The 26,771-nt window shown below is 43.5% G+C and overlaps 1 protein-coding gene across 2 annotated transcripts in view; it reads right to left on the bottom strand.

Moving 5' to 3' along the window:
- Window positions 1-820: 820 nt before the first annotated feature.
- Window positions 821-26,771, bottom strand: part of RFC2 (replication factor C subunit 2) — a 45,261-nt gene continuing 19,310 nt past the window's right edge. For both annotated transcript variants that reach the window (XM_068119563.2, XM_068119564.2), the window contains 5 exons: window positions 16,136-16,293; window positions 8,924-8,989; window positions 6,658-6,738; window positions 6,033-6,146; window positions 821-1,315 (listed from right to left, as the gene is read on the bottom strand). In XM_068119563.2, coding sequence (XP_067975664.1) covers window positions 1,205-1,315; window positions 6,033-6,146; window positions 6,658-6,738; window positions 8,924-8,989; window positions 16,136-16,293 — 530 coding nt within the window. In that variant the 3' untranslated portion in view covers window positions 821-1,204. The remainder of the gene's footprint in view (window positions 1,316-6,032; window positions 6,147-6,657; window positions 6,739-8,923; window positions 8,990-16,135; window positions 16,294-26,771) is intronic.

The following is a 26,771-nucleotide window of genomic DNA, read 5'->3' as shown; positions in this document are numbered from 1 at the left end:
GACGTCCGATTGAGGTGCTGTGTGAGGACATCCAGTCAGATGTTTTGGAAAGGCGGTCGGCGGTTAATACTGTACTCCCTCCACGTTTGGAAGGAGCCAGGCATGAATTGACAGTCGGCCTACAGGCAAATGTTGCATCGGCAGTAGCATGTGCACATGGCCGACCTGGTAACCGGCAACAAGGACTATCTGGTCATAGCCCGTACCCCACGCAGGCTTTTACACTCACTTCTGTGTGTGTGGGTCTGTCCAGGCCATAACTTTACCATTTGAGCTTTTGTCATCAAATTTCCAACAAAGCTTTATGAGAATATGGAGAAGACAAAATAATTTGGTCGAAAGGGCAAAAGTCAGTCACATAAAATGATCAATAATAATCTGAAATTTTACGAATTTGCACGCTGGGTCACTAAATTGGTTCACCAACCAAAAGCAAGAAGCAGATTTATTTTTAGGTCAAAAGGTCAAAGGTCAAGGTTGTATAAAATTGTCAATTTAAATTTTTTTTTAAATTTTTTTTTAGCTGTTTAGCAATTAGCATACATCGAATACAAAGCAGATGTGGACGGACCTGGTAGGTCTCCCTTCCACCTTCTGAAACCCTCATGTGGAGATAACAATCAACGACACACACCCACAAACACCAACACACGTGCTTGTAATAACCCAGCTCCCACTGTGCTGGGGACAAGCCAACGTTAAAATACTTCAGCATTCTCACAAATATCAGATGTGACCAAACGCACATTTGAATCGCAGCAAATTCAGCACCGTATTCTGGAAAGGGACTCGATTTGCTGACGAGACGAGCCCTAACGAGTGCAATTCCACCAAGAGATTTTATTTGTGTTGAATTCCTTACAAACAGCTCATCCCACAACAGCCGCCGTGGTGGTGGTGGTTTAACTAAAGCGGTAACACCACGGCATTCCCAGCCAGACGGCGGGAGGGTCAAGGCGGCTCCAGGTGGAAATCCAGAGGGTACGCCACGTGCGGCGGTGCGCCGAGCCACATCGTACGACGCACGAGCCCCGCTAGCGGATCTCTCCAGACACGAGTCGCATGCAACGACGTACTTCACAGAAACGACTTCCTTATGCTACATTTAACAAAGCGTTCCTGCCGGCACAAACCCCAGGGAGCAAAAGGGGTTTCCACCGACGGCGATCGACGATGGAGTCCATGCAGTAATCGGTGAAACCTCTCAGATCGATTCGGCACAAGTGGTTTTTTGACAAAGACGTGCAAGTAGGCCGGCCATTTGGAGCAGAGAGTTGACGCCCTCCACGATTCTCATGTGGGTTAAACCAATCTCCTGGGAGGAGGATAAGGTCAGGGAGAGAAAATGAAAATAAAATAAGTAAAATCGAGTCATGGATTCATACGTCTAGTAGCATGGATTCTTGAGGAGAAACGTCTGATAACATTGCCTGTCAAAGGAGACCGAAGGCCGATGCAAATTTGGGAATGGCTGCCATTTGTATTTTCTTTCACATAAATACAGATATCAGCTCACAAATGCCATGTGCAAGAAGAAGAAGAAGTTCACAAAACAGGCAGCGAGAGGACGGGAAGTAAAGCAAAGGTTGTTTTTGTTTTTTGGGGATTTTTTTTGTATACAAGATCGAGGCTCGTGTAAGAGCTAACATTAATCACACAAAAAAATCCGACGCATAAAACGTATCGTTACGGAACCCAACGTCGGCCTATGGTTCCCCTTTGAGGGGGGATTAGTCCCCTCGATTATTGCTGACCGACGTGGTCCCTGAAGCTGCACCGCGGCCTCCGGAAAGGCCGGTGCAGCAGCTTCGTTCGTGACCGCGGATTGGGATGTTAATTTGCCGAGCGGATGGCAGCCGCGGCCCGAACCGTTAACAAGACTAACCCGATCCTGAAACGTTGGCCAAATCGTGCCACAGATATTCAATGAGGGAAAAGACAAAGACGACACGGATGTGAAGAAGAGGAAGACGAAGGCAAAAAGGTTTGAAATACGAATATGATTTATTACTATTTACAGGACCAAAAGAAACCAAGGAAGAAGGAAGGATAATAAAATAATGCAGAAAGAGGGACGGACCAGAAGGACACAGTGAAAATTCTAGCTTATCTATTACAGTCTTAATACCCAGGACAGAACAAACAAAAGGCAGACTCACACGAATGGGGAAATGAAGGCAGGAACAGATCGCTGGAGGTGGATGGCTTGGCGGGAGAGGAAGGTTCAGCGGGGATCGGTCGGGCTGGAAGCGGACAGCCGTCGTCAATATTCGAGCTGCGAACGCCAAACCGCCGCGGTTCCAAACTGCGCGGCGAAGCTCCTCCTGTGCACCGTGCGCTCTCCAAAGCTGCTCCTTAGAACTCAGAACTTCCACCACCTTTGACTCTGGTGGACTCTTCTGCTTAACTGGTGCAACTCTCCGTGGGGATCCCTTCCTCTCTCTCCGTCTCTGGCGCAACTCTTTCTTGGAACCTCTTAGTACTCAGAACCCAGAACTCATAACTCATCTCAAAGGCTTCCGCGCGCGCTTATATAACGTGCTTTTAGATCCACCCGCGCCACGTGATGGTATTTCCCCAGCCCTGGTTGGCTGGTCAGAGCTCGCTGGCTCCACCCTTTTGATGACGATGGGCGGGCCACACCCTGGATTTGGCGGCTCCTCCCCCTCCTTCTCCGAGCCCACCTCGTGGCTAATGGAGTCGCGGTGAAAACCGCCCAGCAGCTGCGGCGAATGCAGTTGGCAATCGAGGCTTTGGGAATGGGGCTTTGGGAATAAAAGGGGATCTATCCATTTGAATTCGGTGCAATGGAGTATCAATTAATGGAAGACAAAGCCTTAGCCTAATACACAGAATAAGGAAATAACTACCAACAAGCAGGGAATCTATGATTGGCTAAACGTGATTGTATATGACCTAACTACGGGACGCACTTTGACCTTTATACACAACTGGAGGACGGAGGGTGATATTTTACAATGTACTTATACCATAAAAAAAACACAATCCTCATATCCACAACAATATAATAAAGGGAGCGGGAGACAAGATGGGGAAAGAGAGGGAAGCATATAAGTACAACATTTGAGAGCAGGGACATCGGGAGATCTGTGGGAGGTAGAGGGCTTGAGGGGAGGAGGCATGGGAAGGTGGGTGGGAGAGGTATAAAACATATGGACACTGCTAGGACTTCCAGGAAAGAAGTCGGTATTTCAAAAAAGTGGATCTGGGGTGAATTAACGGGGGCAGAAAAGGTCAAGGTTTTGGATGGGGGAAGATAAGAGATGGTGGTGTACACCTGTTTTAAAGACCTGGAGGGAGGAGTGGGATTGAAGAGAGTGAGGGAGATTAAGTAAAGAGGAATGAAAGAGTGAAGGTGAGCAGAGAGTCTTGATTTTGGCAGTTTAACCATAAGAAGTTTGCTGGCAGATCTTGTGCGACCTGTAGGAATATTTGGGGGACAGAGCACAGAGAGAGCTGGGGGGGAGGGGGGGGCAAGGCCAGAGAGGAGTCGGTAGAAGACGGAAAGACCACCTACCTGCCTGCAGTGAGTAAGTGAAAGGCCCTCGGAGTTAGTTTCATCGCAGGAGATTCCAATGATTCTGAAAGCTTTGGTTTCAACAGCGTGAAGCCGAGCTCGGTGTGAGGCAGGAGCACCAGCCCAGAGGGGGGAACAGTATTCCATTGAGCTGCGGATGAAAGTCTTGTATGTGGTGAGGAGCTCAGGTGTGCCAAAGAAGGACTTCGCACGACGGAGGATGCCCAGTCGGCGACTGGCTTTGGAGGCCAGTTTGGAAATGTGGTTTTCCCAAGAAAGATCATGGCAGATAGTGAGACCCAAAAGCTTGAGTGACAGAACTTCTTGGAGAGGATTGTTGAGAAAGTAGATGGGAGGGTTGTCCAGTCGGTCTTTTCGGAGAGACATAGTAAGAGTGTGAGATTTTTCAGGATTGAAAGACATGTTCCACTTGTTTGACCAGTCTGCGATTTTGTCCAAGTCTGCAGAGAGTGAGGAGGCTGCAGACTGCCGATCTGAGGGATGAGGAATGGAGTGGCAGAGAGTGGAGTCATCACTACTAGGCAGGTTGGTGGTCTTTCTGTCTTCTACAGACTCCTCTCCGGCCTTGCTCCCCCAGCTCTATCTGTGGTCTGTCCCCCAAATATTCCTACATGTCGCACAAGATCTGCCTGCAACCCTCTTATGGTTAAACTGCCAAAATCAAGACTCTCTGCTCACCTTCACTCCTTTGTTCCCCTTTTCTCCCACCTCTGGAACAAACTCCCCCACTCCCTTCAATCCCACTCCTACCTCCAGGTCTTTAAAACAGCTGTTCACCACCATCTCTTATCTTCCCCCATCGAAAACCTTGATCTTTTCTACACCCGCTAATTCACCCCAGATCCACTTTTTTGAAATTCCAACTTCTTTCCTGGAAGTCCTTGCAGTGTCCATATGTTTTATACCTCTCCCACCTCCCCCCAAGCCCTCTCCCTCCCACAGTTCTCTTGATGTCCCTGCTTTCAAATGTTGTGTTTGTGTCCTTCCCCTCTCCCCATCTTGTCTACCGCTCCACTTATTTTGTGTTTTATGTGTCGGTTTGACTTTTTGTGTGATTTATGTTAGCTCTTCCACGAGCCTCGATCTTGTATACAAAAAAAATTTATTTTTTATTTTTTATCTGTCGGTTGTTTTCCATCTTGTATAGTTTTCCATGTCCATGTTTTCCATCTACCTCGATGCCCCCTACCCCTCCTCTCACCAACCCCCTCCACATTCCCCCCAATTCCATCCACTCCCCCACAAACCCCCCACCCCCCCAAACATACTGAGCTTTGCCCAGGCATCTTATGTAGTGTGTGTGTATGTGTGTATGTGTGTATATGTATATATATATATATATATATATATATATATATATATATATATATATATATATATATATATATATATATATATATATATATATATATAGTGATTCACATACGACGTACTATTTTGTTTTTGAATAACTCTGTGTTGCGTGAACCGATTTACTTGTAATTTGCAGCACTTATGGACAAATGTTCCCCATTTATTATGTGAACATTTCATTAAAAAATAATTGATACAAATTTAGTTATGGGTCTCGATATGGCGGCCGTCATTTTCGATCATTCGGAACAGTCTATGCTCGTATTCGAGCATGGTTTTCTGCCGCATTTCATCAGTGATCTCCCAGAAGGAATCATGAACATCGCCCCTTTCCATCAGACTTGTGTGCCATCGCAGAATTGATGCATTGCTTGGCAGCACCCAGCTTCGACCAAACTCCGTTCGAAGACGTCGTTTCACTTCGATTAAGCCTTTTGTGGCCTCATACCAGGTTGCAGCTTTTGCACGCTCCTGACTGTTGTAACTTGCCATTCTTGCTGATTTTTTCTTTACATTATGCTACTGAAAAGTCGAAAGCTGACTCTAAGACCGGTTCCATAATTATCAACGTTTAAGAGCAATTTAATCGACATGTTAATCGACATGTCATGTCATGGCAAGAGGTCAGGCTGTTTCCCATCATCAAAAATGACGGCCGCCATATCGAGACCAATCACCAAATTTGTATCAATTCTTTTTAAATGAAATTTTCACATAATAAATGGGGAACATTTGTCTATAAGTGCTGCAAATTACAAGTAAATCGGTTCACGCAACACAGTTATTCAAAAACAAAATAGTACGTCGTATGTGAATCACCCTGTATACATAAAATGTAATAAACATGAGAAAGTTGCTCTTGTTCTACAATGGTAAAACATGTGTACATACAGATACCAAGAAATAAAACATGACCTTCTGTACTCTTGCCTCGTATGAATCTTTTGCTCTCAAATCCAAATTTATCGAGTATGTAGCCTTCACTGTTCCAATACTTAATCCAAATTTGACTTCACTGTTCCAATACTTACGGAATGCACTGTATATACATAATTACATATACAGTATATATGTATATGCACATATACTGTATATATACACATATACCGTACACACACACCTTGATGAATTCGAGCTTCAAGTACTCCGCCATGTGGAATGTCTTGCACACTCTGAACACGTTCCCGATGATGTCCTCCGGCGAATACCCGAGCTTCCATAAGTGTGCCATGATCTGTCCAAAACGAACACTGTACTTCTTTTGGGCATGTGGGAATACCGACGAACTAACTTACAGGAACATAACAAATGGCCAAACAGTACGTTACAGGAACATAACCCATGAGGTTCACATTTGTATCTCCTCTTAACCCCCGAACAAGTTTGCATTAAATTACAGTATTGTTTACATGTTTACTGACACACTGTTTCTGCCAACTGAGGGTAAACCTCCATTTTTTAAAGACAGTGACAACATGCCACTAACCTAGTGGGCCTTTAGACACTGAGAAATACACTGAATGCAAGTCACTGTGTATACACGCACACTCCTACATCCGACGCCGCTTCCCCTCCCCATGTGAAACAAAAACAGAACAATTCTTTCGAACAAACAATAATAACAGTATCATAAAAGGATCTTGATCCCACCCACCCTAATCGATAGCATGATCCCTGAACTGGACCCGCACGCAGTCCTGCACATATATGGACATACGTTCGGCACGTGGACACAGCACCATTACCTTGTACGCTTCGTCAATGTTGGAATTGACACAATGCTGAAGCATCTCTTTGACGAGCAGTGGGTGAGGTTCGTCGCACACCTGTGAAGCATTAGTTTGAGAAGTTTGCGTTTGAAGGAAGAAAGAGAGCAGTGAAAGGTCGACATAACATTGAAAAAAAAAATACAATCAATTAAATCATATTAAACAATACCATCGGACAACCAATTAAGCCTGGTGTTGGCTTAGCGGTTAGGGTGCCGGCTTGGGATCCTAGGATCCTGGGTTCGAATCCCGGTCGATCGCTGAATTAACACCAGGGGGGTTGACTCAGCCTGTCATCCTTCCGAGGTCGGCAATTTGAGTACCAGCTTGCTGGGATGAATGATCACGGTGTGTACCCCGGTTTAGAATAGGTACACCGTATCCCTGCGCATCGTAAGAGGCGACTAAGGGTTGGCGTCAGGAAGGGCATCCGGCCATAAAAGCATTGCCTCAAACAGGGAACCATGATTGTCATGGGGCCCGTAAGGCTAACCCCCGCTCTAGCGGGGAAAAATGGCCTTAAAAAACGTTCATATTCATTCATTCAAACAATACCTTCGGACACGCACACAATGACATGCTCACTACGACAACAAAACGTGTTGTTGCAGTTGTTGATTAGCCCCAGTCAGTTCTGCCCGAACAGGCCCACGGAAATGAGATAACCGATCGATGTCCTGGGAGCAACCCAGAGATCCCTCACTTCTAAGATGTTGTGCTCTTGCCTTCGTGGAGCAAGAACCGTGCAGTCTTCCATAATATCTTTTATTGTGTCTGGGGGGGCCTGACAGAGGTTGCATGTGTCCTCAGTGGTGTCGTCGAGTCAATGTTTGCACTGAAAAAGTTGTGGGTGATGTCCACAGCTGAAGCGTGAAAGGTGAACACGATAACACGATCAGACCTCGGGAGTAATTTCTCTGCGTCGTCGATGGGTGGGGGTTGGTGCCCAGTGCACTGTTGGTGCCCAGGTTATTGATCGTGTTCATGGTGATGTGGGTATGGATGTTTTTTGTAGTTGTCGTTGATCGGTGGGGGGTATGTTTTGAATGATGTCATTGTGGTGTAGTCGTAATGTGTGTGGAGGTCTGTGGTGGTAGAACATGCAGTGGTGCAGGTGAATGGGGTTGGCATTTGCAGCTGCAAGGAACCACGCACCTCTCAAATCCAAGTGGTCTTTGATTTTTAACATCGTTTCCTGTGTGTACATGCTCGATGGGTATTGGAAATGTGTAACCTGTGATGATGTGAAGGTGTGTTAAAAAGTGATCTCATATTTGTGTGGGATAGGGATGTCATTCAGTGTGATGTGTGGTACAGTACTATGCTCCTTGGTGTAATTTGTTAGAAGAGTGATCGTTGATTTTGAGTCTGTTGATGGTGAGCCAGGTTAGTAGGGTGCTGAGGAAAGGTTGAAGTTGGGCTGTCGCTCTGTTGACATCACCATGGGACTAGGTAATGGTCATGTCATTCGCATACGAGGCTATTTGTACGTTCTCGGGTGGTTGTGGAATGTTATGCATGAAAAGATTAAAGAGTGTGGGGGAGAGGACAGAGCCTTGATGGACTTGCTCCTTCAGGAAAATATCGTGTGCGAGATGACTTGGCGTAAAAAGTTACGTTTGACAGTCTGTATGATAGGTACTGTGGTTGGTAAGCCAGTGTTTGGTGTTGTTGTTTATGGTACTGTGGTTGACAAGCCAGTGTTTGGTGTTGTTGTGGATAGTACTGTGGTTGGCAAGCCAGTGTTTTGTGTTGTTGTTATTGGTACTGTGGTTGGCAAGCCAGTGTTTGGTGTTGTTGTGGATGGTACTGTGGTTGGCAAGCCAGTGTTTGGTGTTGTTGTGGATGCTTGTGTTGAGTATTTTGTTTGTGCGTAAGTGTTTTGGGTTGTCAAACATTCTGCTGATGTCTATTGTAGTGAACTGTGTGTTTTAATGGTGAAGCCATCAACAGGTGTTTTGTGTAGGGGTTTGGGGAGAGAGTGGTCGTTGAGTGGTTTGGTCTGAATGTGTGTTGTTCGAATGTCTTAAGTTCATGACCGGTTTGAGATAAACACCGAAATCGTGTACTTAATTGAACACATCACACTCAAATACATAAAGGTCGAAACAATCAGTGGCAATATGCGGTAAAGTCATGACGATCATGATATTCAATCACAGGTAATAATGTGCCCGAGCCCCTTCATGAAACATACAAGATGAGTTCAATCGATGACCTTTTACCTTTTTGCTCACTTTACCTTGAATACATTGTCGCTGCTCACTATGCCGAATCCAGAGTACGTGGATTGCAGGTTGTTGAGTGCCTAGGAAAAGAAAGTCAGAAAACACATGAAGAATAGTCAGGAAGACGGTGTCTGCGGCCCGGTCCTGCTACCTCGTCCACGATTAGCGTGCGGCATATCGAGAACAAATCAAACAAGAAGAACAATTGCAAAAGTACATGTCCCCTTCAGGTGTGATATTTACCAAGTCCAAAAATGGGCATAATGGCGTAAAAATTTGATGAAACGCCCTGAAACTCAAGCCTGTTCTGCATCTTGTCATAATAAAGCTATGTACCAAGTAGCATGCCTTGCTACCCTTTGTGGATCATTCTTATCATGATTCCTTCACCAAATTAAGCACCACAAGATCAGAGAACAAAGAAGAAGTTCAAATAAAACTCAAAGTAAAAATAAAGGAGATTTAAAATAGACAGAAAGGTTCTTCCATTCCCTTGAAGCAATTAGATCAGGGTGGTGCTATCTAAACAAACATGTAATAAGAAATAGCTGACTCGGGGACAATGTATGATGGTTGCATTTGCCAGGGGGTGTGCGCTGATATGAAATATATGTATATATGGCTACTGGCTTTGGAGGCCTGCTTGGAAATGTGGTTTTCCCAGGACAGATCATGGCAGATAGTGAGACCCAAAAGCTTGAGTGACAGAACTTCTTGGAGAGGATTGTTCAGAAAGTAGATGGGAGGGTTGTCCAGTCGGTCTTTTCGGAGAGACATAGTAAGAGTGTGAGATTTGTCAGGATTGAAAGACATGTTCCACTTGTTTGCCCAGTCTGTGATTTTGTCCAGGTCTGCAGGGAGCGAGGAAGCTGCAGACTGCCGATCTGAGGCATGAGACATGGAGCGGCAGAGAGTGGAGTCATCAGTAAAGAGATAGAGAGGATTTTCCAGAGAGTCGGAGAGATCATTGATGAAGACCAGAAAAAGCACAGGGTCCAGAACACTGCCTTGGGGAACTTCAGCCAGAACAGGCAGGGGAAATGAGAAAATTCCATTCAGGGCCACAGGTTGACTACGACCGGAGAGGAAGTCCGCAAGCCATGCGTGGAGGTTTCCATGGACCATAAGAGGAGAGTTTGGTGAGCAGGTCGGGGTGCCAGACCGTATCGAAGGCACGAGATATGTCAAGGGAGACGGCTCTGATTTCCTGTTTGGTGTTGAGGACCTCCATCCATTGTTGAGACAGCAGAAGCAACATGTCCAGAGTAGAATGACCTGGTCTGAATCCAAATTGATGATCCGAGATCAAGCCATTGGAGAAGAGGAAGGATTTGATGTCAGAAGTGATGATCGCGTCCATGACCTTGGTGATTATTGGGAGCCGGCTGATTGGTTGTCGTTGCAAGGATCAGTTTTTGCACCTTTTTTGTGTGAAGCGGTAATGTTGGCTGATTTCCAAGCAGATGGCAGATGACCTTGAGCAAAGGAGAGGGTGAAGAGAACAGAGAGAGGGTGAGATAGAGTGACAGAGCAGGATTTTAGGACTCGTGGGCTGATGCCGTCTGGTCCAGTTGCAGAATCAGAGTCGAGGCTTGACAGAAACTTCTCCACCTTGTCAGGAGAGAAGGACACAGAGTCCAGGAGCAGCTGGGTATGACTGGGTAAGGTGGGTACAGAGACAGATGGGGTTGGGCCCAAGATTTTGAGGCAAACAGAGTTAAGGCATTCGGCTTTGTCACGTGTGGTGTCGGCTGTGTAGCAGTTTTTTTTTTTTTTTTTTTTTTGTATACAAGATCGAGGCTCGTGAAAGAGCTAACATTAATCACACAAAAAGACAAACCGACACACAAAACACAAAAAACAAGGGGAGCGGTAGACAAGATGGGGAGAGAGGGGGAAGGACACAAAAGAGAGGGGGAAGAGGGGGAAGGACACAAACACAACATTTGAGAGCAGGGACATCGGGAGGACTTGGGGGGAGGTGGGAGAGGATTAAAACATATGAACACTGCAAGGACTCTGGGGTGAATTACCGGGGGTAGAAAAGATCAAGGTTTTCGATGGGGGAAGATAAGAGATGGTGGTGAACAGCTGTTTTAAAGACCTGGAGGGAGGAGTGGGATTGAAGGGAGTGGGGGAGTTTGTTCCAGAGGCGGGAGAAAAGGGGAATGAAAGAGTGAAGGTGAGCAGAGAGCCTAGACTTTGGCAGTTTAACCAGAAGAGGGTTGCAGGCAGATCTTGTGCGACCTGAAGGAATATTTGGGGGACAGAGCACAGAGAGAGCTGGGGGAGCAAGGCCGGAGAGGAGTCGGTAGAAGACAGAAAGACCACCAACCTGCCTGCGGTGAGTGAGTGAAAGGCCCTCGGCGTTGACTACATCGCAGGAGATTCCAATGATTCTGAAAGCTTTGGCCTCAACAGCGTAAAGCCGAGCAAGGTGTGAGGCAGGAGCACCAGCCCAGAGGGGGGAACAGTATTCCATTGAGCTGCGGATGAAAGCCTTGTATGTGGTGAGGAGCTCAGGTGTGCCAAGGAAGGACTTCGCACGACGGAGGATGCCCAGTCGGCGACTGGCTTTGGAGGCCAGCTTGGAAATGTGGTTTTCCCAAGAAAGATCATGGCAGATAGTGAGACCCAAAAGCTTGAGCGACAGAACTTCTTGGAGAGGATTGTTGAGAAAGTAGATGGGAGGGTTGTCCAGTCGGTCCTTTCGGAGAGACATTGTAAGAGTGTGAGATTTGTCAGGATTGAAAGACATGTTCCACTTGTTTGACCAGTCTGTGATTTTGACCAGGTCTGCAGAAAGTGAGGAGGCTGCAGACTGCCGATCTGAGGGATGAGGAATGGAGCGACAGAGAGTAGAGTCGTCAGCAAAGAGATAGAGAGGATTTTCAAGAGAGTCAGAGAGATCATTGATGAAGACCAGAAAAAGCACAGGGCCCAGAACACTACCTTGGGGAACTCCAGCCTGAACAGGAAGAGGAGATGAGAGAAACCCATTCAGGGCCACACGTTGACTACGACCAGAGAGGAAGTCCGCCAGCCATGCGTGGAGATTTCCATGGATACCAAAGGAGGAGAGTTTGGAGAGCAGAGCAGGGTGCCAGACCGTATCGAAGGCACGTGAAATGTCAAGGGAGACAGCTCTAATTTCCTGTTTGGCGTTGAGGACCTCCATCCATTGTTGAGAAAGCAGAAGCAGCATGTCCAGAGTAGAGTGACCAGGTCTGAAACCAAATTGATGATCAGAGATCAAGCCATTGGAGAAGAGGAAAGATTTAATATCTGAAGCAATGATGGATTCCATGACTTTGCTGATAATTGGGAGAAGGCTGATTGGTCTGTAGTTGCTGGGATCTGTTTTTGCACCTTTTTTGTGCAAAGCGGTGATGTTGGCTGATTTCCAAGCAGATGGCAGATGACCTTGAGCAAAAGAGAGGGTGAAGAGAACAGAAAGAGGGAGTGAAAGTGCAGAAGAACATGATTTTAGGACCCGTGGGCTGATGCCGTCAGGACCAGTTGCAGAATCAGAGTCGAGGGTTGCCAGAAACTTTTCCACCTTGTCAGGAGGAAAGGACACAGAGTCCAGGAGCAGCTGGGTACGACTGGGTACGGTGGGTACAGAGAGGGATGGGTTTGGGACACAAGATTTAGAGGCAAACACAGAGTTGAGGCATTCAGCTTTTTCACGTGCGGAGTCAGCCGATAAGCCGTTTGAGGTGAGGGAGGGGATGGATGGGGAACAAACACCAGAAACAGATTTGACCAGACGCCACCAGGATTTGGAAGAGGGAGACAGATAAGAGAGTTCGGTCTTGAGAATGGTGAGATATTGTTTCCTGGCTCTCCTGAGGGTGGACACACACTTGTTTCGGGCTTTGTGAAAGGAAATGAGATTTCCTTCCGTTGGATTTGCTTTCCAGGAGACGAAAGCAAGTTGTTTCAGGGCAACAGCCTCACCACAAGATTCCGTGTACCATGGACGGGAGGAAGGGTATGACAACTGAAGACGAGATGGTATAAATCTGTGCATGAGAGAGAGCAATTTACTTTGAAAGAATTCCCAGGATGAGTTGATGTCAGAGGCGGTAGAGATGGGAGACCAGTCCAGATGATTGATGGCTGCTTGAAGACCGTGCCAGTTGGCCTGAGTGAAATGCCAGACTCGTCGACGCTGAGGAGGCTCTCTGAGAATGGTCAGAGAGATGTCCACTTTGACAAGCACATGATCAGATGAGCCGATTGGAGCAGAAGAAAAGCAGCAGACATTTTCAGGGAAGTTTGTCATAACCAAATCCAGAAGAGAAGATGCTCCGTTGACTGAGATCCGGGTCGGGAAATTGACAGATTGTGTCAGTCCCAGTGAGTCGCAGAAGTCCTTTGCTGAAGAGCCATGGCTGGTGAGAGAGGTACCCACACCCAGCCAACTGGCATGGTGACAATTGAAATCACCACATATGAGGAAGAGAGAGTTGGGATGGGTAGATAGAAGTTGGTCCATATTATCAGACAGTGAGATGTAGATGATGGAGTCATCGCTGATTGGTGGACGGTACAACACACATATGAACAAAAGGTGGGAGCGGAGGGGAAGCCTTAGCCAAAGGTATTCCTGGGGGTGAGGTGGAGAGAGGGCAGTGGAGGGCGAGTGAGGAAGAGAGTTTTTTATAAAGATAGCAACCCCACCTCCAGGACGAGGCTCAGGTCTATCATACCGGAGGAGGGAGTAACCTGGGAGAGATACCAAGGCATCAGAGACATCATGAAGGAGGAAAGTTTCTGTTAAGCAGATCACATCTGGTTTGTCAGAAGCAACCTGTATGGAGAGGTCAGTCAAGTTTGAGTGAAGGCCCCGGATGTTTGAGGTCCATACCGTTAATGAAGAGGAAGGGGGAGCATCGGGTCCAGAACAGGGGGGGGGGGGAGGGGTAGGGTAAGATGTGGAAGAGGAGGAAGAGGTAGGGAGAGCTGTTGAAGGTGTGTCAGAGATTTCAGAATAGCTTGGAGAAAGGGAAGAATGGGGCGGACAAAAGGTTTGATGGAGATTGGGTGAGGCACAGTGAGGTGTTATTTGAGGAGGGGGAAGAGCAAGGCAGAAGGTTTGGGGAGATGAAGGTGAAAGTTGGAAGGAGGAAGAAGCAGGGAGGATGCTTTGAGGAGGAGGGGTGAGAGGGGAGTCTAGGAGGGGAGGAGCGAGGGAGAGTCTCGGAGGGGAGGGGTGTGGGGGGAGTTTAGGAGGGAGGGGAGGGAAGGGGCAAGGGGGGAGATTTGAAAGGGATGGGTGATGGGGAGGATTTGGAGGGGAGGGGTGAGATTGGATTTTGAAAAGTGTACGATTCATGGGAAACGAACATTTTTTGCAAAATGAGTTTGAGACCTTCGAGTCAAAAATACGTTTGAGGACACTGGAGGAGGGATGGAGTTCTGGATAGTTTAGGGAATGTAGAAAGGAGGAACTGTAAGAGATGGTATTATATATATTTTTTGGAATGAATAGATTTGGTGAGCAAGACGAAAGCATCCTTTTGTAGGAAAAGAAGAAAAGGGTGTTATAATATATGAGAGAAAATAGTTGTTCAGGGGAGAGATTATACATTTCTAACCGCGTGATCGCGAACGAAGAACGAACGAACAAAAAGAACACATAAACGAATAAGACCCGGGAAGGAAAAAAATGTTTTTTTTTTTGTTTTTTTTTTGTGAGTACAGATATTAAACAAGGAGGTACGGGGTGAACGACTGGGACGAAACAGTGAACGAAAATAATTTCAGCGCATTCGAAGAATCGCTGAGATAAAAACAAACCACAAGGTCGGAGACGGTACGGTAGTCCAAGCCTACGAGTACTAGGCCGCAGAATACTCGATACCATTAACCGACGATTGTGTATACATGTACGAAAAATTAGCACCGAAAATTTTCCAAAAGATACGCTATAGGTACATACACCGAAGGATAGATACAGTCTCGACAAAAACACGATTGAGAAATATCACTTAGCTTCGAAAGCGTGAGCGCATGGAGCAGCTTCGAAAAGACGTGACCTCGCCATGATCTCAAAAGGTAAGGGAGGTTTTAGAGTTCAGTCTTGAGAGGAGAGAGTTAGTGTTTCCTGGCTCTCCTGAGGGTAGACACACACTTGTTCCGAGTTTTGTGAAAGAAATTGAGATTGCCTTCAGTTGGATTTGCTTTCCAGGAGATGAAGGCAAGTTGTTTCAGGGCAACTGCCTCACCACAAGATTCAGTGTACCATGGACGGGAGGAAGGGTAAGACAACTGAAGACGAGATGGGACAAATCTGTGCACAGAGAGCAATTTACTTTGGAAGAATTCCCAGGATGAGTTGATGTCAGAGACAGTAGAGATGGGATGGGAGACCAGTCCAGATGATTGATGGCTGCTTGAAGACCGTGCCAGTTGGCCTGAGTGAAATGCCAGACTTGTAGACACTGAGGAGGCTCTCTGAGAATGGCCAAGGAGATGTTCACTTTAACAAGGAGATGATCAGATGAACCGATTGGAGCAGAAGAAAAGCCGCAGACATTTGCAGGGAAGTTTGTCATAAACAAGTCTAGAAGAGGATGATGTACCACTGACTGAGATCCTGGTCGGGAAGTTTACAGATTGTGTTCGTACCAATGAGTACCAATTAGATGACAATAACAAGCCAATTCTATTTTGGTTCAGGTCTGCAGATCCGGCTATCAATGGGATACAAAAGGTAAACCGTTCAACCTGCCGTGTGTTCTAATGAGTGCCGTTCTAGTGGCCCCATGTTTACTCCCACCCTTCCCCCTCAAAGTCAGCATTTTTTTTTTGTTTTTGGATACAGAATCGAGGCTTGTGTAAGAGCTAACACATTGAACATGAAAACATGCACAGACATATAAAACATACAATGAAGGGAGCGGGAGACAAGAGGGGGAGAGAGAGGGAAGCACACAAGCACAACAGTCGAGAACAGGGACGTCGGTAGATCTGTGGAAGGGGGAGGGCTGGGGAGGAGGAAGAGGTAACATGGTATAAAGCAAATGAACACCACTAGGAATTTCAGGATTAGAATTAGGGGTGTTTTGAGCTGTTAAATGCAGGTTGGAATGAAAGACCACCATTTGAGCCCGAGAACAAATACAAGGAATAATAAATGTTTAAAATTTTTTTTTAAATTCACTGGCCTTCTCAAATGTCAAAGTGGACAGGAGGAATCAAAAACATGGAGGACGCACCTGCCTCATGTCTCCTTGAGCCGTAAATATTATCGCTTCAAGCCCATCATCCGTAGTGGGTACAGATTCCTTCTCGGCCACGGTCGTGAGCCGGCACAGCACCTGGTTGTCGGTAAGACGTCCATAGCGAAGCACGGCACAGCGAGACTGGATAGCTTCTGCACAGATATGAAGAGGGCAGTTTGTGACAATAAAACACACACACACACACACGCACACACGACTAGAGCATCAAACACGACGCAAGAATTGCTCCCTTCTACTTTCTAAATAAAATCATCTCTTGTATTGAACTGCTGCTAAGGGTAAGGGTGGATTCACCTGAACAAGCTTCCTTTACAGCTGCAGGATTTCAAGGCTTAAACAGTCATGGCCATGACACATTGACACAAGGTGCAGATAACTATCGATACGAGTCCTTTTTGTCCAATCAAATATTTTCTTTTATTAATCCAGGACATTACTCGGCAAATGGACTACTCAGGAAATCAGCTAAATGGATTTCCTCGGTAGAATCAACTGCCTGTGCCCTGGTAGAGAAAGACCGGAGCACGGGATGTATGAACTGCCAATACAGTAATACCGTCTATCCGAGTGCCAGAAACTCTTCAATTTGATTCCTTACCCCATCCTCCCTTCCCAAAGTAAAACACAACAAATACAATATGCAAAACCATATGCTGTATTCCTTTTTGAGAGGGAGAGTCGGGATTTTATCCATTGGAGGGATATGATAACCTTCCCATTGTGGAAGTGTAACTCAGTGTAACATATTGATTGGCCCTGGTAACTTATTAATTAACCTGGTAACAAAGCAGATACATTTTATGTGTATGAACAATGTAATCTCTTGAAACACCTGGTCAAGGCCCCAGGCTAGAGCACCCCCCCCTGCTGTGATTTCCATTTACACAGCAGGAGGGGAGCGAGCTGATGCCAGGACTCGGTGCGATGCATGACCCCGGGACATTAGCGGAGAGGAGATTAAGTCCAGTTTGGCGATATAACGAGAGCAAACGTTGAGTAAAGTACACTTGTCCTCAGAGGCCCTGCCCGACGGAACGATGGAATGAACGAGTACTTGCTACGTGAAGCGCTGACCGAACGGGAGTGTCGGATGGAGAGAAGGACCAGCGAAAAGAGCTAACCTGATCCATTATATTATGCGGTATCATTTTGGTAATTGGATGAAGTGAATACAGTTTAATAAACGAGACCTTTTGTAACCTGTGTCCGGTCTTTGGAGTCCTGTGAGTCCCCCAGTAAATTCCCTGACAATCTTGGAGGCACCGCTGCGATCAATTGTACAAGCAAGTCTTCTTTAAAAGGTGAGTGTGTCTTGTCTTGTTCAATATGATTTATGAACTTGGAAGTTATGGGTACATACATGGGGGAGCAGGTGATCTGGGGCTTCTTTGCGCTGGTTATTAAAGGGCCTTACTGTGACCTGGAAGCGGGCGGAGCAAGTGTGCACCTTGCGACCGCTTGTTTCCAGGACGTGTAAGGCCGGTACACTCGTTTACCCACTCGCACACGGATAAAGTACTACTTTTTTTTGCACTTGTTCGAAGCACTTGACTTGATCGGCGCTCAGCGAGCGACAGGGAACCGGGAAACGGAATTATATTTATATATATATATATTTCCAATATGGTACACCGGCCACAACGATTTTAGCGATTATCCGAGTTTTTTTTTAACGATTTCTGTAAATACGTATTTTTCCTGCGCTGTGTAATTCTTCTGACACGCGCCACGAAGAAACGCACCACTGATGTGCATGAAGCGACTTGTTTGCCGGTTCGGTAAGGTCCGTCCGTACACGTGTACAATCGTGTACACCCGTTTTAAATAGAGAATTTTTTTTTCAGTTTTCCCGCCATAACTAAAACTTGTTGTATTTTTTTGACGAAATTTGCTAGATAAATAGCATGGGTGACACGGATTAAATGATTTTATGATTATGAATTAATGAGGAAATGATTTTATATTTAAATATAAAAATTGATCTGCTTGGTGTTAATTTAAGGGCTGTTCCAAATTTATCTTGATTATGAGACAAAACAGCAGAATGGGAATCAACAGACAATGGAACAGCTCGCGACGAGTGTTTGTGGGTAGCAACCACTCTCTGGTCGAGGCTCATAGAAAAAAAATTGATACTTATTGATTTGGCACGCTTACAATAGATATTAATGGCGAGGGTTCTGTGGTCGTTCGTTTTGGCTTTGCGAATGGACCAAAGAGACAAAGTGAGAAAGAGAGACAGACAGAGAGAGATAGACAGAAAAAGAAAGAAAGAGAGACATAGAGACAAACAGAGATAAAGATGATAGTCAGAGTCAGACACATAGAGAGAGACAGACAAAAAGAGATAGACAGAGTGAGACAAAAAGTGAGAAAGAGAGACAGACAGAGAGAGATAGACAGAAAAAGAAAGAAAGAGAGACATAGAGACAAACAGAGATAAAGATGATAGTCAGACACATAGAGAGAGACAGACAAAAAGAGATAGACAGAGTGAGACAAAGTGAGAAAGAGAGACAGACAGAGAGAGATAGACAGAAAAAGAAAGAAAGAGAGACATAGAGACAAACAGAGATAAAGATGATAGTCAGACACATAGAGAGAGACAGACAAAAAGAGATAGACAGAGTGAGACAAAGGGAGAAAGAGAGACAGACAGAGAGAGATAGACAGAAAAAGAAAGAAAGATAGACATAGAGACAAACAGAGATAAAGATGATAGTCAGAGTCAGACACATAGAGAGAGACAGACAAAAAGAGATAGACAGAGTGAGATAAAGTGAGAAAGAGAGACAGACAGAGAGAGATAGACAGAAAAAGAAAGAAAGAGAGACATAGAGACAAACAGAGATAAAGATGATAGTCAGAGTCAGACACATAGAGAGAGACAGACAAAAAGAGATAGACAGAGTGAGACAAAAAGTGAGAAAGAGAGACAGACAGAGAGAGATAGACAGAAAAAGAAAGAAAGAGAGACATAGAGACAAACAGAGATAAAGATGATAGTCAGACACATAGAGAGAGACAGACAAAAAGAGATAGACAGAGTGAGACAAAGTGAGAAAGAGAGACAGACAGAGAGAGATAGACAGAAAAAGAAAGAAAGAGAGACATAGAGACAAACAGAGATAAAGATGATAGTCAGAGTCAGACACATAGAGAGAGACAGACAAAAAGAGATAGACAGAGTGAGACAAAGTGAGAAAGAGAGACAGACAGAGAGAGATAGACAGAAAAAGAAAGAAAGAGAGACATAGAGACAAACAGAGATAAAGATGATAGTCAGACACATAGAGAGAGACAGACAAAAAGAGATAGACAGAGTGAGACAAAGTGAGAAAGAGAGACAGACAAAGAGAGATAGACAGAAAAAGAAAGAAAGAGAGACATAGAGACAAACAGAGATAAAGATGATAGTCAGAGTCAGACACATAGAGAGAGACAGACAAAAAGAGATAGACAGAGTAAGACAAAGTGAGAGAGACAGACAGAGAGAGATAGACAGAAAAAGAAAGAAAGAGAGACATAGAGACAAACAGAGATAAAGATGATAGTCAGACACATAGAGAGAGACAGACAAAAAGAGATAGACAGAGTGAGACAAAGTGAGAAAGAGAGACAGACAGAGAGAGATAGACAGAAAAAGAAAGAAAGAGAGACATAGAGACAAACAGAGATAAAGATGATAGTCAGACACATAGAGAGAGACAGACAAAAAGAGATAGACAGAGTGAGACAAAGGGAGAAAGAGAGACAGACAGAGAGAGATAGACAGAAAAAGAAAGAAAGATAGACATAGAGACAAACAGAGATAAAGATGATAGTCAGAGTCAGACACATAGAGAGAGACAGACAAAAAGAGATAGACAGAGTGAGACAAAGTGAGAAAGAGAGACACACAGAGAGAGATAGACAGAAAAAGAAAGAAAGAGAGACATAGAGACAAACAGAGATAAAGATGATAGTCAGAGTCAGACACATAGAGAGAGACAGACAAAAAGAGATAGACAGAGTGAGACAAAGTGAGAAAGAGAGACAGACAGAGAGAGATAGACAGAAAAAGAAAGAAAGAGAGACATAGAGACAAACAGAGATAAAGATGATAGTCAGACACATAGAGAGAGACAGACAAAAAGAGATAGACAGAGTGAGACAAAGTGAGAAAGAGAGACAGACAGAGAGAGATAGACAGAAAAAGAAAGAAAGAGAGACATAGAGACAAACAGAGATAAAGATGATAGTCAGACACATAGAGAGAGACAGACAAAAAGAGATAGACAGAGTGAGACAAAGGGAGAAAGAGAGACAGACAGAGAGAGATAGACAGAAAAAGAAAGAAAGAGAGACATAGAGACAAACAGAGATAAAGATGATAGTCAGACACATAGAGAGAGACAGACAAAAAGAGATAGACAGAGTGAGACAAAGTGAGAAAGAGAGACAGACAGAGAGAGATAGACAGAAAAAGAAAGAAAGAGAGACATAGAGACAAACAGAGATAAAGATGATAGTCAGACACATAGAGAGAGACAGACAGAGAGAAATAGACAGAAAAAGAAAGAAAGAGAGACATAGAGACAAACAGAGATAAAGATGATAGTCAGACACATAGAGAGAGACAGACAAAAAGAGATAGACAGAGTGAGACAAAGTGAGAAAGAGAGACAGACAGAGAGAGATAGACAGAAAAAGAAAGAAAGAGAGACATAGAGACAAACAGAGATAAAGATGATAGTCAGACACATAGAGAGAGACAGACAAAAAGAGATAGACAGAGTGAGACAAAGTGAGAAAGAGAGACAGACAGAGAGAGATAGACAGAAAAAGAAAGAAAGAGAGACATAAAGACAAACAGAGATAAAGATGAGAGTCAGACACATAGAGAGAGACAGAAAGTGAGAGAGAGACACAGACAGACAGAAAGAGAGACAGAAAAAGAGAGAACATTTTTGGGAACGTTTTTCACATTACTTTCCTGCAACATTGAAATAATGTTGTTGTAAAACGTTTCCACAACGTCGCCACAACGTTTCACTTTCGTTGTTGCAACGTTTTGCTCCAACGTTTTGGGAACATTCAAATGTTGTGTTTTGCTGATGCTAATTACCTGAGGTAATTACAGTAATTACAGTTCCGGTAATTACAGTAATTACAGTAATCATTACAGTAATTGCAGTAATCTTATTACAGTAATTGCATTACATTAACTCAGGCACCTGTTGAGTGAGGAGGCTGATGTTTGGACATGACACTGACCGGGTGAGGTGGCTGTCAAGGAAAATATTGATTTATTGATTAGTCATTTAATAAATTAACTCGTTGATTTATAAATGACTTATTTAATTAAAAGTCCTCAGAGATACATCTTCGGATGAAATACTTGCAGATTGGTTATGCTGTGAGCCAATTGATTAAGGAAAATATTTTGTGATGGCCATATTGGCAATTTCGTGGCCATATTCGTGGCAACTCAGTTAGTGCCACTGCACCTTTAAAATGCATCCCTGCGTTCATTTTTCGATCGATTGAGTTGAAATTTTGAACAATCGGATCTGGACTGTCATTGTTAACGACTCTAGCACGCACTCGTCCAATCAGGATGGAGCGGTATGGTCCCCGGATCATCACTGCCCGCAGTTTTAATTAATTTTACTTTTTCTCTTGGGCATATAATTTTGAAGACATGCATGTCATGATAGAGGAAATGTTTGTTCTGTTAAACGGAATAAATGTTGTTTATTTGTGTGGGTGTGTATTTTTGTGAACTTGGATATATTTTTCACGACTAATTCCAGTTAACATCCTGCACAATTTGCTCGTTTGCTGGCCGAGTCGAAATTGCGTTGAGTTTCTATGGCATGCGCCATTAAAAGCGCAGTGTAATGGTTGAGCTCCCTTTATTTCGTTTTGGTCATGCGGATGAGCAAACAAAGTGACAAATGCTGCGACTGGAGCAGTAAAGGCGATGTTTTTTAAATGGAAACGATTTTTGTGGGTGTCTATTTTGAGTATTTTGGATATATTTTCACGACTAATTCCAGTTATCGTCCTGCAAAAGGTCTGCTCGTTCTTTTCCTTTGAGTCGTAAATTCCTGTTGAACTCTCATTAAAAAGCGGAATTAAGTACGCTGTGTGATGATGGAGATCCTTGATGACGAATCAGGAATAGTGAATGAGCAGACAAATATCACGGATGGTACACCAGATAGGGAAAATGTAGATGAAACCCCTTTTGCTCAGGTGCTGTGTAGCGCTGCACAAAGATCCATATGAGCGGGGCCTGGGTGCTGTGTAATTAGTACACAAAGAACCAATTACTAGGGTGCTGAATAAACACAAAGATCCATTTTTGGAGCTGGTTCTCCCGGTGCTGTGATTTATTCAAAGAACCAAATCTTGCAAGAATTAAGATATGATTTGTCGACATTAGAAATACTTTAATATATGTAACGATTTTGTAACGATCATCCTGCAAAAGGTCTGCTCGTTCTTTTTCCTTTGAGTCGTAAATTCCTGTTGAATTCTCATTAAAATGCGGAATTAAGTACGCTGTCTGATGATGGAGATCCTTGATGACGAATCAGGAATAGGGAATGAGCAAACAAATATCACGGATGCTGCGGCTAGAGCAGTGGGAGCGATTTTTGAATTGTTCAATGATTATTCGATATTGTTATGACTTATTGTCAATAGGTATACTAAGTGGCCATGAGGTAGCCTGTTGCTATGTACAGTTTTATTCTATTGTTGATTATACCACATAGCTGTGGTGATAAAGGAAATGTTCGTTTAAATAGATGATTATGATAGGACCATGACTATAAAATCATGATGATTATTATGAATGATATCATAGGGTTCAAATGCAGAATGATTGCATGAACTTGGGAAAGAACTTTCAAGCCCTATGGGATAAATTGGGTATTACAAGCGATGGAGTTTCAAAATTTAGCATGATTGAAGGAATTTGACAGTCCCATTTCAGGAGTTTTACGAAATTTATATTGCCAAGAGATTTTGGGTACTATTAAAAGGAAAATGATGAGATATTTTTCCCAAAGAACTTTAATATCTGCCATCCATTTTGGCTGTCTCACGAATGAAGGATGAGTTGCCTTTAGTGGTTGCAAAGAAAATTTGTGGAGACCAGGCAAAATGGGAAAATATGTCAGATATGACCCTAGGACAGGACGGCGATTCATCAATTGACATGAGGTACGAATCCGAGGTGACGACCGATGAAATTCGATCTCAGTCAATGGATGGACCTGTCCTGACATCATTGGGGAAAGGGCTTATGCAAGGAGTCATTCAAAATGATTAATTTGATTTATTGATGAATATTGATGAATTAATTGAAATTGAATAATTGATTGAATTGTTAATTGATTGAATCTAATTGATTGAATTTAATTGCATAAATTGAACTGAATAAATTGAATTGAATATATTGATTGTTCGATTGATGAAAATGCGGTCTCAAGAAAGAAGCTTTGATATCTTTGCGAGATATTATCAATGTGGAGACAACCTGGGAAAATTGAGCAAGGTGGTGAGTTTATATACAGATATATATGTGCGGTTACCATTGTGTGATTTCCCCGTCAAACAGAGCGGACACCTGAGGATTCACCCACTTCATACTGACCCTCCGGCTCATCTGCAAATACTGATCTGTGAGATTGGATTGTGCAAAAGCCACAGCTGAGGGAGATTCTCTGGAAATCACCGTGCGAACAGGTGGAGAGATCCTTCCTGGAGGTACGAGTGAAGCTTTAGAGGAACCTGGAACAAGCTACAACACATCCAACGCTACTTTGATAAAAGGCAGAATGGGAAATGGAGCCTGCAAGAACACACAAGGACAACCAGAGATTCCACAAAAAGGTACTTGTACACATCATATGTACGACCGTTATGGTGCCGAAGCTATAAGGCAGGTCGAGAATTGGTATTTGTGGACAAAGGGACATGATGAGGAGTTTCCAAGAGATGGTACATTTGAGCGAAGTCGATTGGAAAGATTGGAACAAAGATTGAAAGCCAGGAAGAGACAGAATCTAACGGTAGACTGGCTTGCATTCCATCTTTGGGATGGTGAATCCAGACAACGGGAACAGCAAGAACGGATAACGGAACTAGAACTTAAAATAAAAAGGATACAGGATACAGTGGAGGAGACAAATGCACAACTGCCCTCGAAATTAGGAATGAAAGTCACAGTTGTCCCATCTGATTTCCAGTTGTCTCCCCAAAAAGGACGGTACAGAGAATTTTTTCGTGTTTCAGGAGATAACGAGAGATTGCAGTGGCAACTCAGGGATGTAGAGATGCAGCCCAGCAATACAAGTGCACAGGTGCACAGATCAGACAACGACAGAAACCGGTGTTTCGAGTGTGGAAAGATGGGACATTGGAGAAGAAGATGTCCGTATGTCAACAGGAAGACAAGGTCATGGGGCAAACCAAGATCAAGGGTACCAGTGCTTACCGGTACCTCAGACAATGATTAGGCCTTCATTGCTGCAAATCCCAAATGATGATTGGCCTCAACAGATTCGATTACTGGACAAACATGAATAACTGTCGATGATTCTTGTGTCTGAAAAGTTTTCAGAGCAAGAATGATTCATTTTTTCTTTTTGCTTGTTAAACAAATTAATAATTAATTGATCAAATGCCAAAATTGGATCTTCTATTTTGGGCACAGCAATTTTAAATTTACAAAGTTTGGAACAATTGCGTTGCAATTTTTTTGGCAAACCAAGTGACAAGAGTCACATGATGATCAGGTGGGAATTTCGGACTATTGTTCCGCACGATTGATAGGTCAATGGTCGACTGACATGCAAATGGGTGTGTAGTCAAAATTTGGATAGATTATTGTGAAGGCTGAAAGGGTAATTTCAATGTGACATCATAAGGGTTTTCTAAGAATGGACTTTTGGTTTATTTGTCTATAAGCATTTTGGATTTGACTGACAAATTTTATGAAATTGAAATAAAATTGACACCCATCTGATCTGTAAATAATGGTTCCAACGCAAACAAATATGCATAATGCATGTGTGTGTGTGTTTTTGTGTATCAATCTTACAAGATTGTTGACACCGACAGTGTGCCTGTCTGGAAATGGATAGTTTTATGTGGATGGGATTGGGATATGTGGATGGGATTGAATATCCAGAGAATCCGTAAAATAAAATAGAAATATAATTTGATTATGAACATTATCTCTTTTGTCAAGGGAAATGGAATATAAAAAATTTGATGTGCTGGGTTATGAGCAGCCATTAATTAATAGTAAAATTGTGAGTAATTTTGGGATTCCATTTTTTTGAATTTTTGAATTTTTGAATTTTATCAGCATATAAATTGTGCTGTATGTATGGATGTGTTTTAGGCATAGATGATATGGGAAAATAGTAAAGAAAATTTTGCTGGTTTGAACTATTGTGGGTTTTCAGTTCTGGAGTTTAAACAAAGTCACTGGTTAACAGATGAGAAAGGATAGTAAATAAATTATTCTCTGCTGGGCAAATTAAGTACGATATTACTAAGACTTATGAGAGCTATTGTTCCGCCTTACAGCAGTGGAAAATTATTGGGAAAAAATTAGATCCAACATAATGAATCTATAAAAGAATGTGATAGGGATAATATCCTCAATTTGTACTAATTATTTGATTGTGGGTAAAGGAATTAAGTCATCGTAGTGGATTGTTAACAGCAGCCTGAAAATGTCCTGAGAGTGTGCATCCATGTAATCAGAAATCCCAGATTTGTTTTTTACAAACAACATTTTGGTAGAGGTCTTGTGTGGAACACTTCCTTGGTAGATAAAAACGGTACTGCATGCTGGCAGCCACTTTTGCGGCCAGTTAGGCCAAACAAATTGAGAGGAAATTGTAGTTAAATACGTAAGTTACACATGGCTATTTGTAAAAAAGGAAATTTGTTGAGATGGGAAACATTTTTTCGAAGGTTTATTAAGGTGTTATAATATGACATGTGGCAAGGCAAACTATTGGATGGGAAAATTAGATCTGGCTATAGAATAAATTTATTGACCCCTTGAAGTTAATTCTTCGAATCATTGTTTCACTGGCATTTTTTGTTCAAATTGGAAATAGTTTGGTAGAGCTTTGGTTAAAACCTTTGGTTGCGGTATCTTGGAACGAAATGACAAACCATAGGAGATTGATAAGAATAGAAAAAAAAAGATGGACCCAAAATAGAAAGTTGGATTCATGCCCCTCATTGCAAACAAGCACATGGGGCTAAGGTGGACGATCCCACAGAAAATGAGGCTGCACCTAGCAGCCCAGCAGAACATTCAGTGGTAGATAAATGATAGTAGTGATTTACAGTCATTTGAATTACATTTTAACACCCCTTGCATTGATAAACATTACATTTTCAACATGTGATATTCCTACTTGGGATAGTGACATTTATTTGCCTACATGACATACAATTACCTGCTAATATTAATACAACATGAGTGAAAAATGTATCACAACTACACTCATGATCAGGGGATTGAGTTCAACCCCGGGAGATAGGGGGATCAGGGTAAGACAAATAATCTGATTATGTTACATATTAA

Source organism: Myxine glutinosa, chromosome 6, assembly GCF_964187855.1.
Source record: "Myxine glutinosa chromosome 6, kmMyxGlut1.1, whole genome shotgun sequence".
Lineage (NCBI taxonomy): Eukaryota > Metazoa > Chordata > Myxini > Myxiniformes > Myxinidae > Myxine > Myxine glutinosa.
The sequence above is the reverse complement of the archived record's forward strand: the minus strand, read 5'-3'. Positions and strand labels throughout refer to the sequence as shown.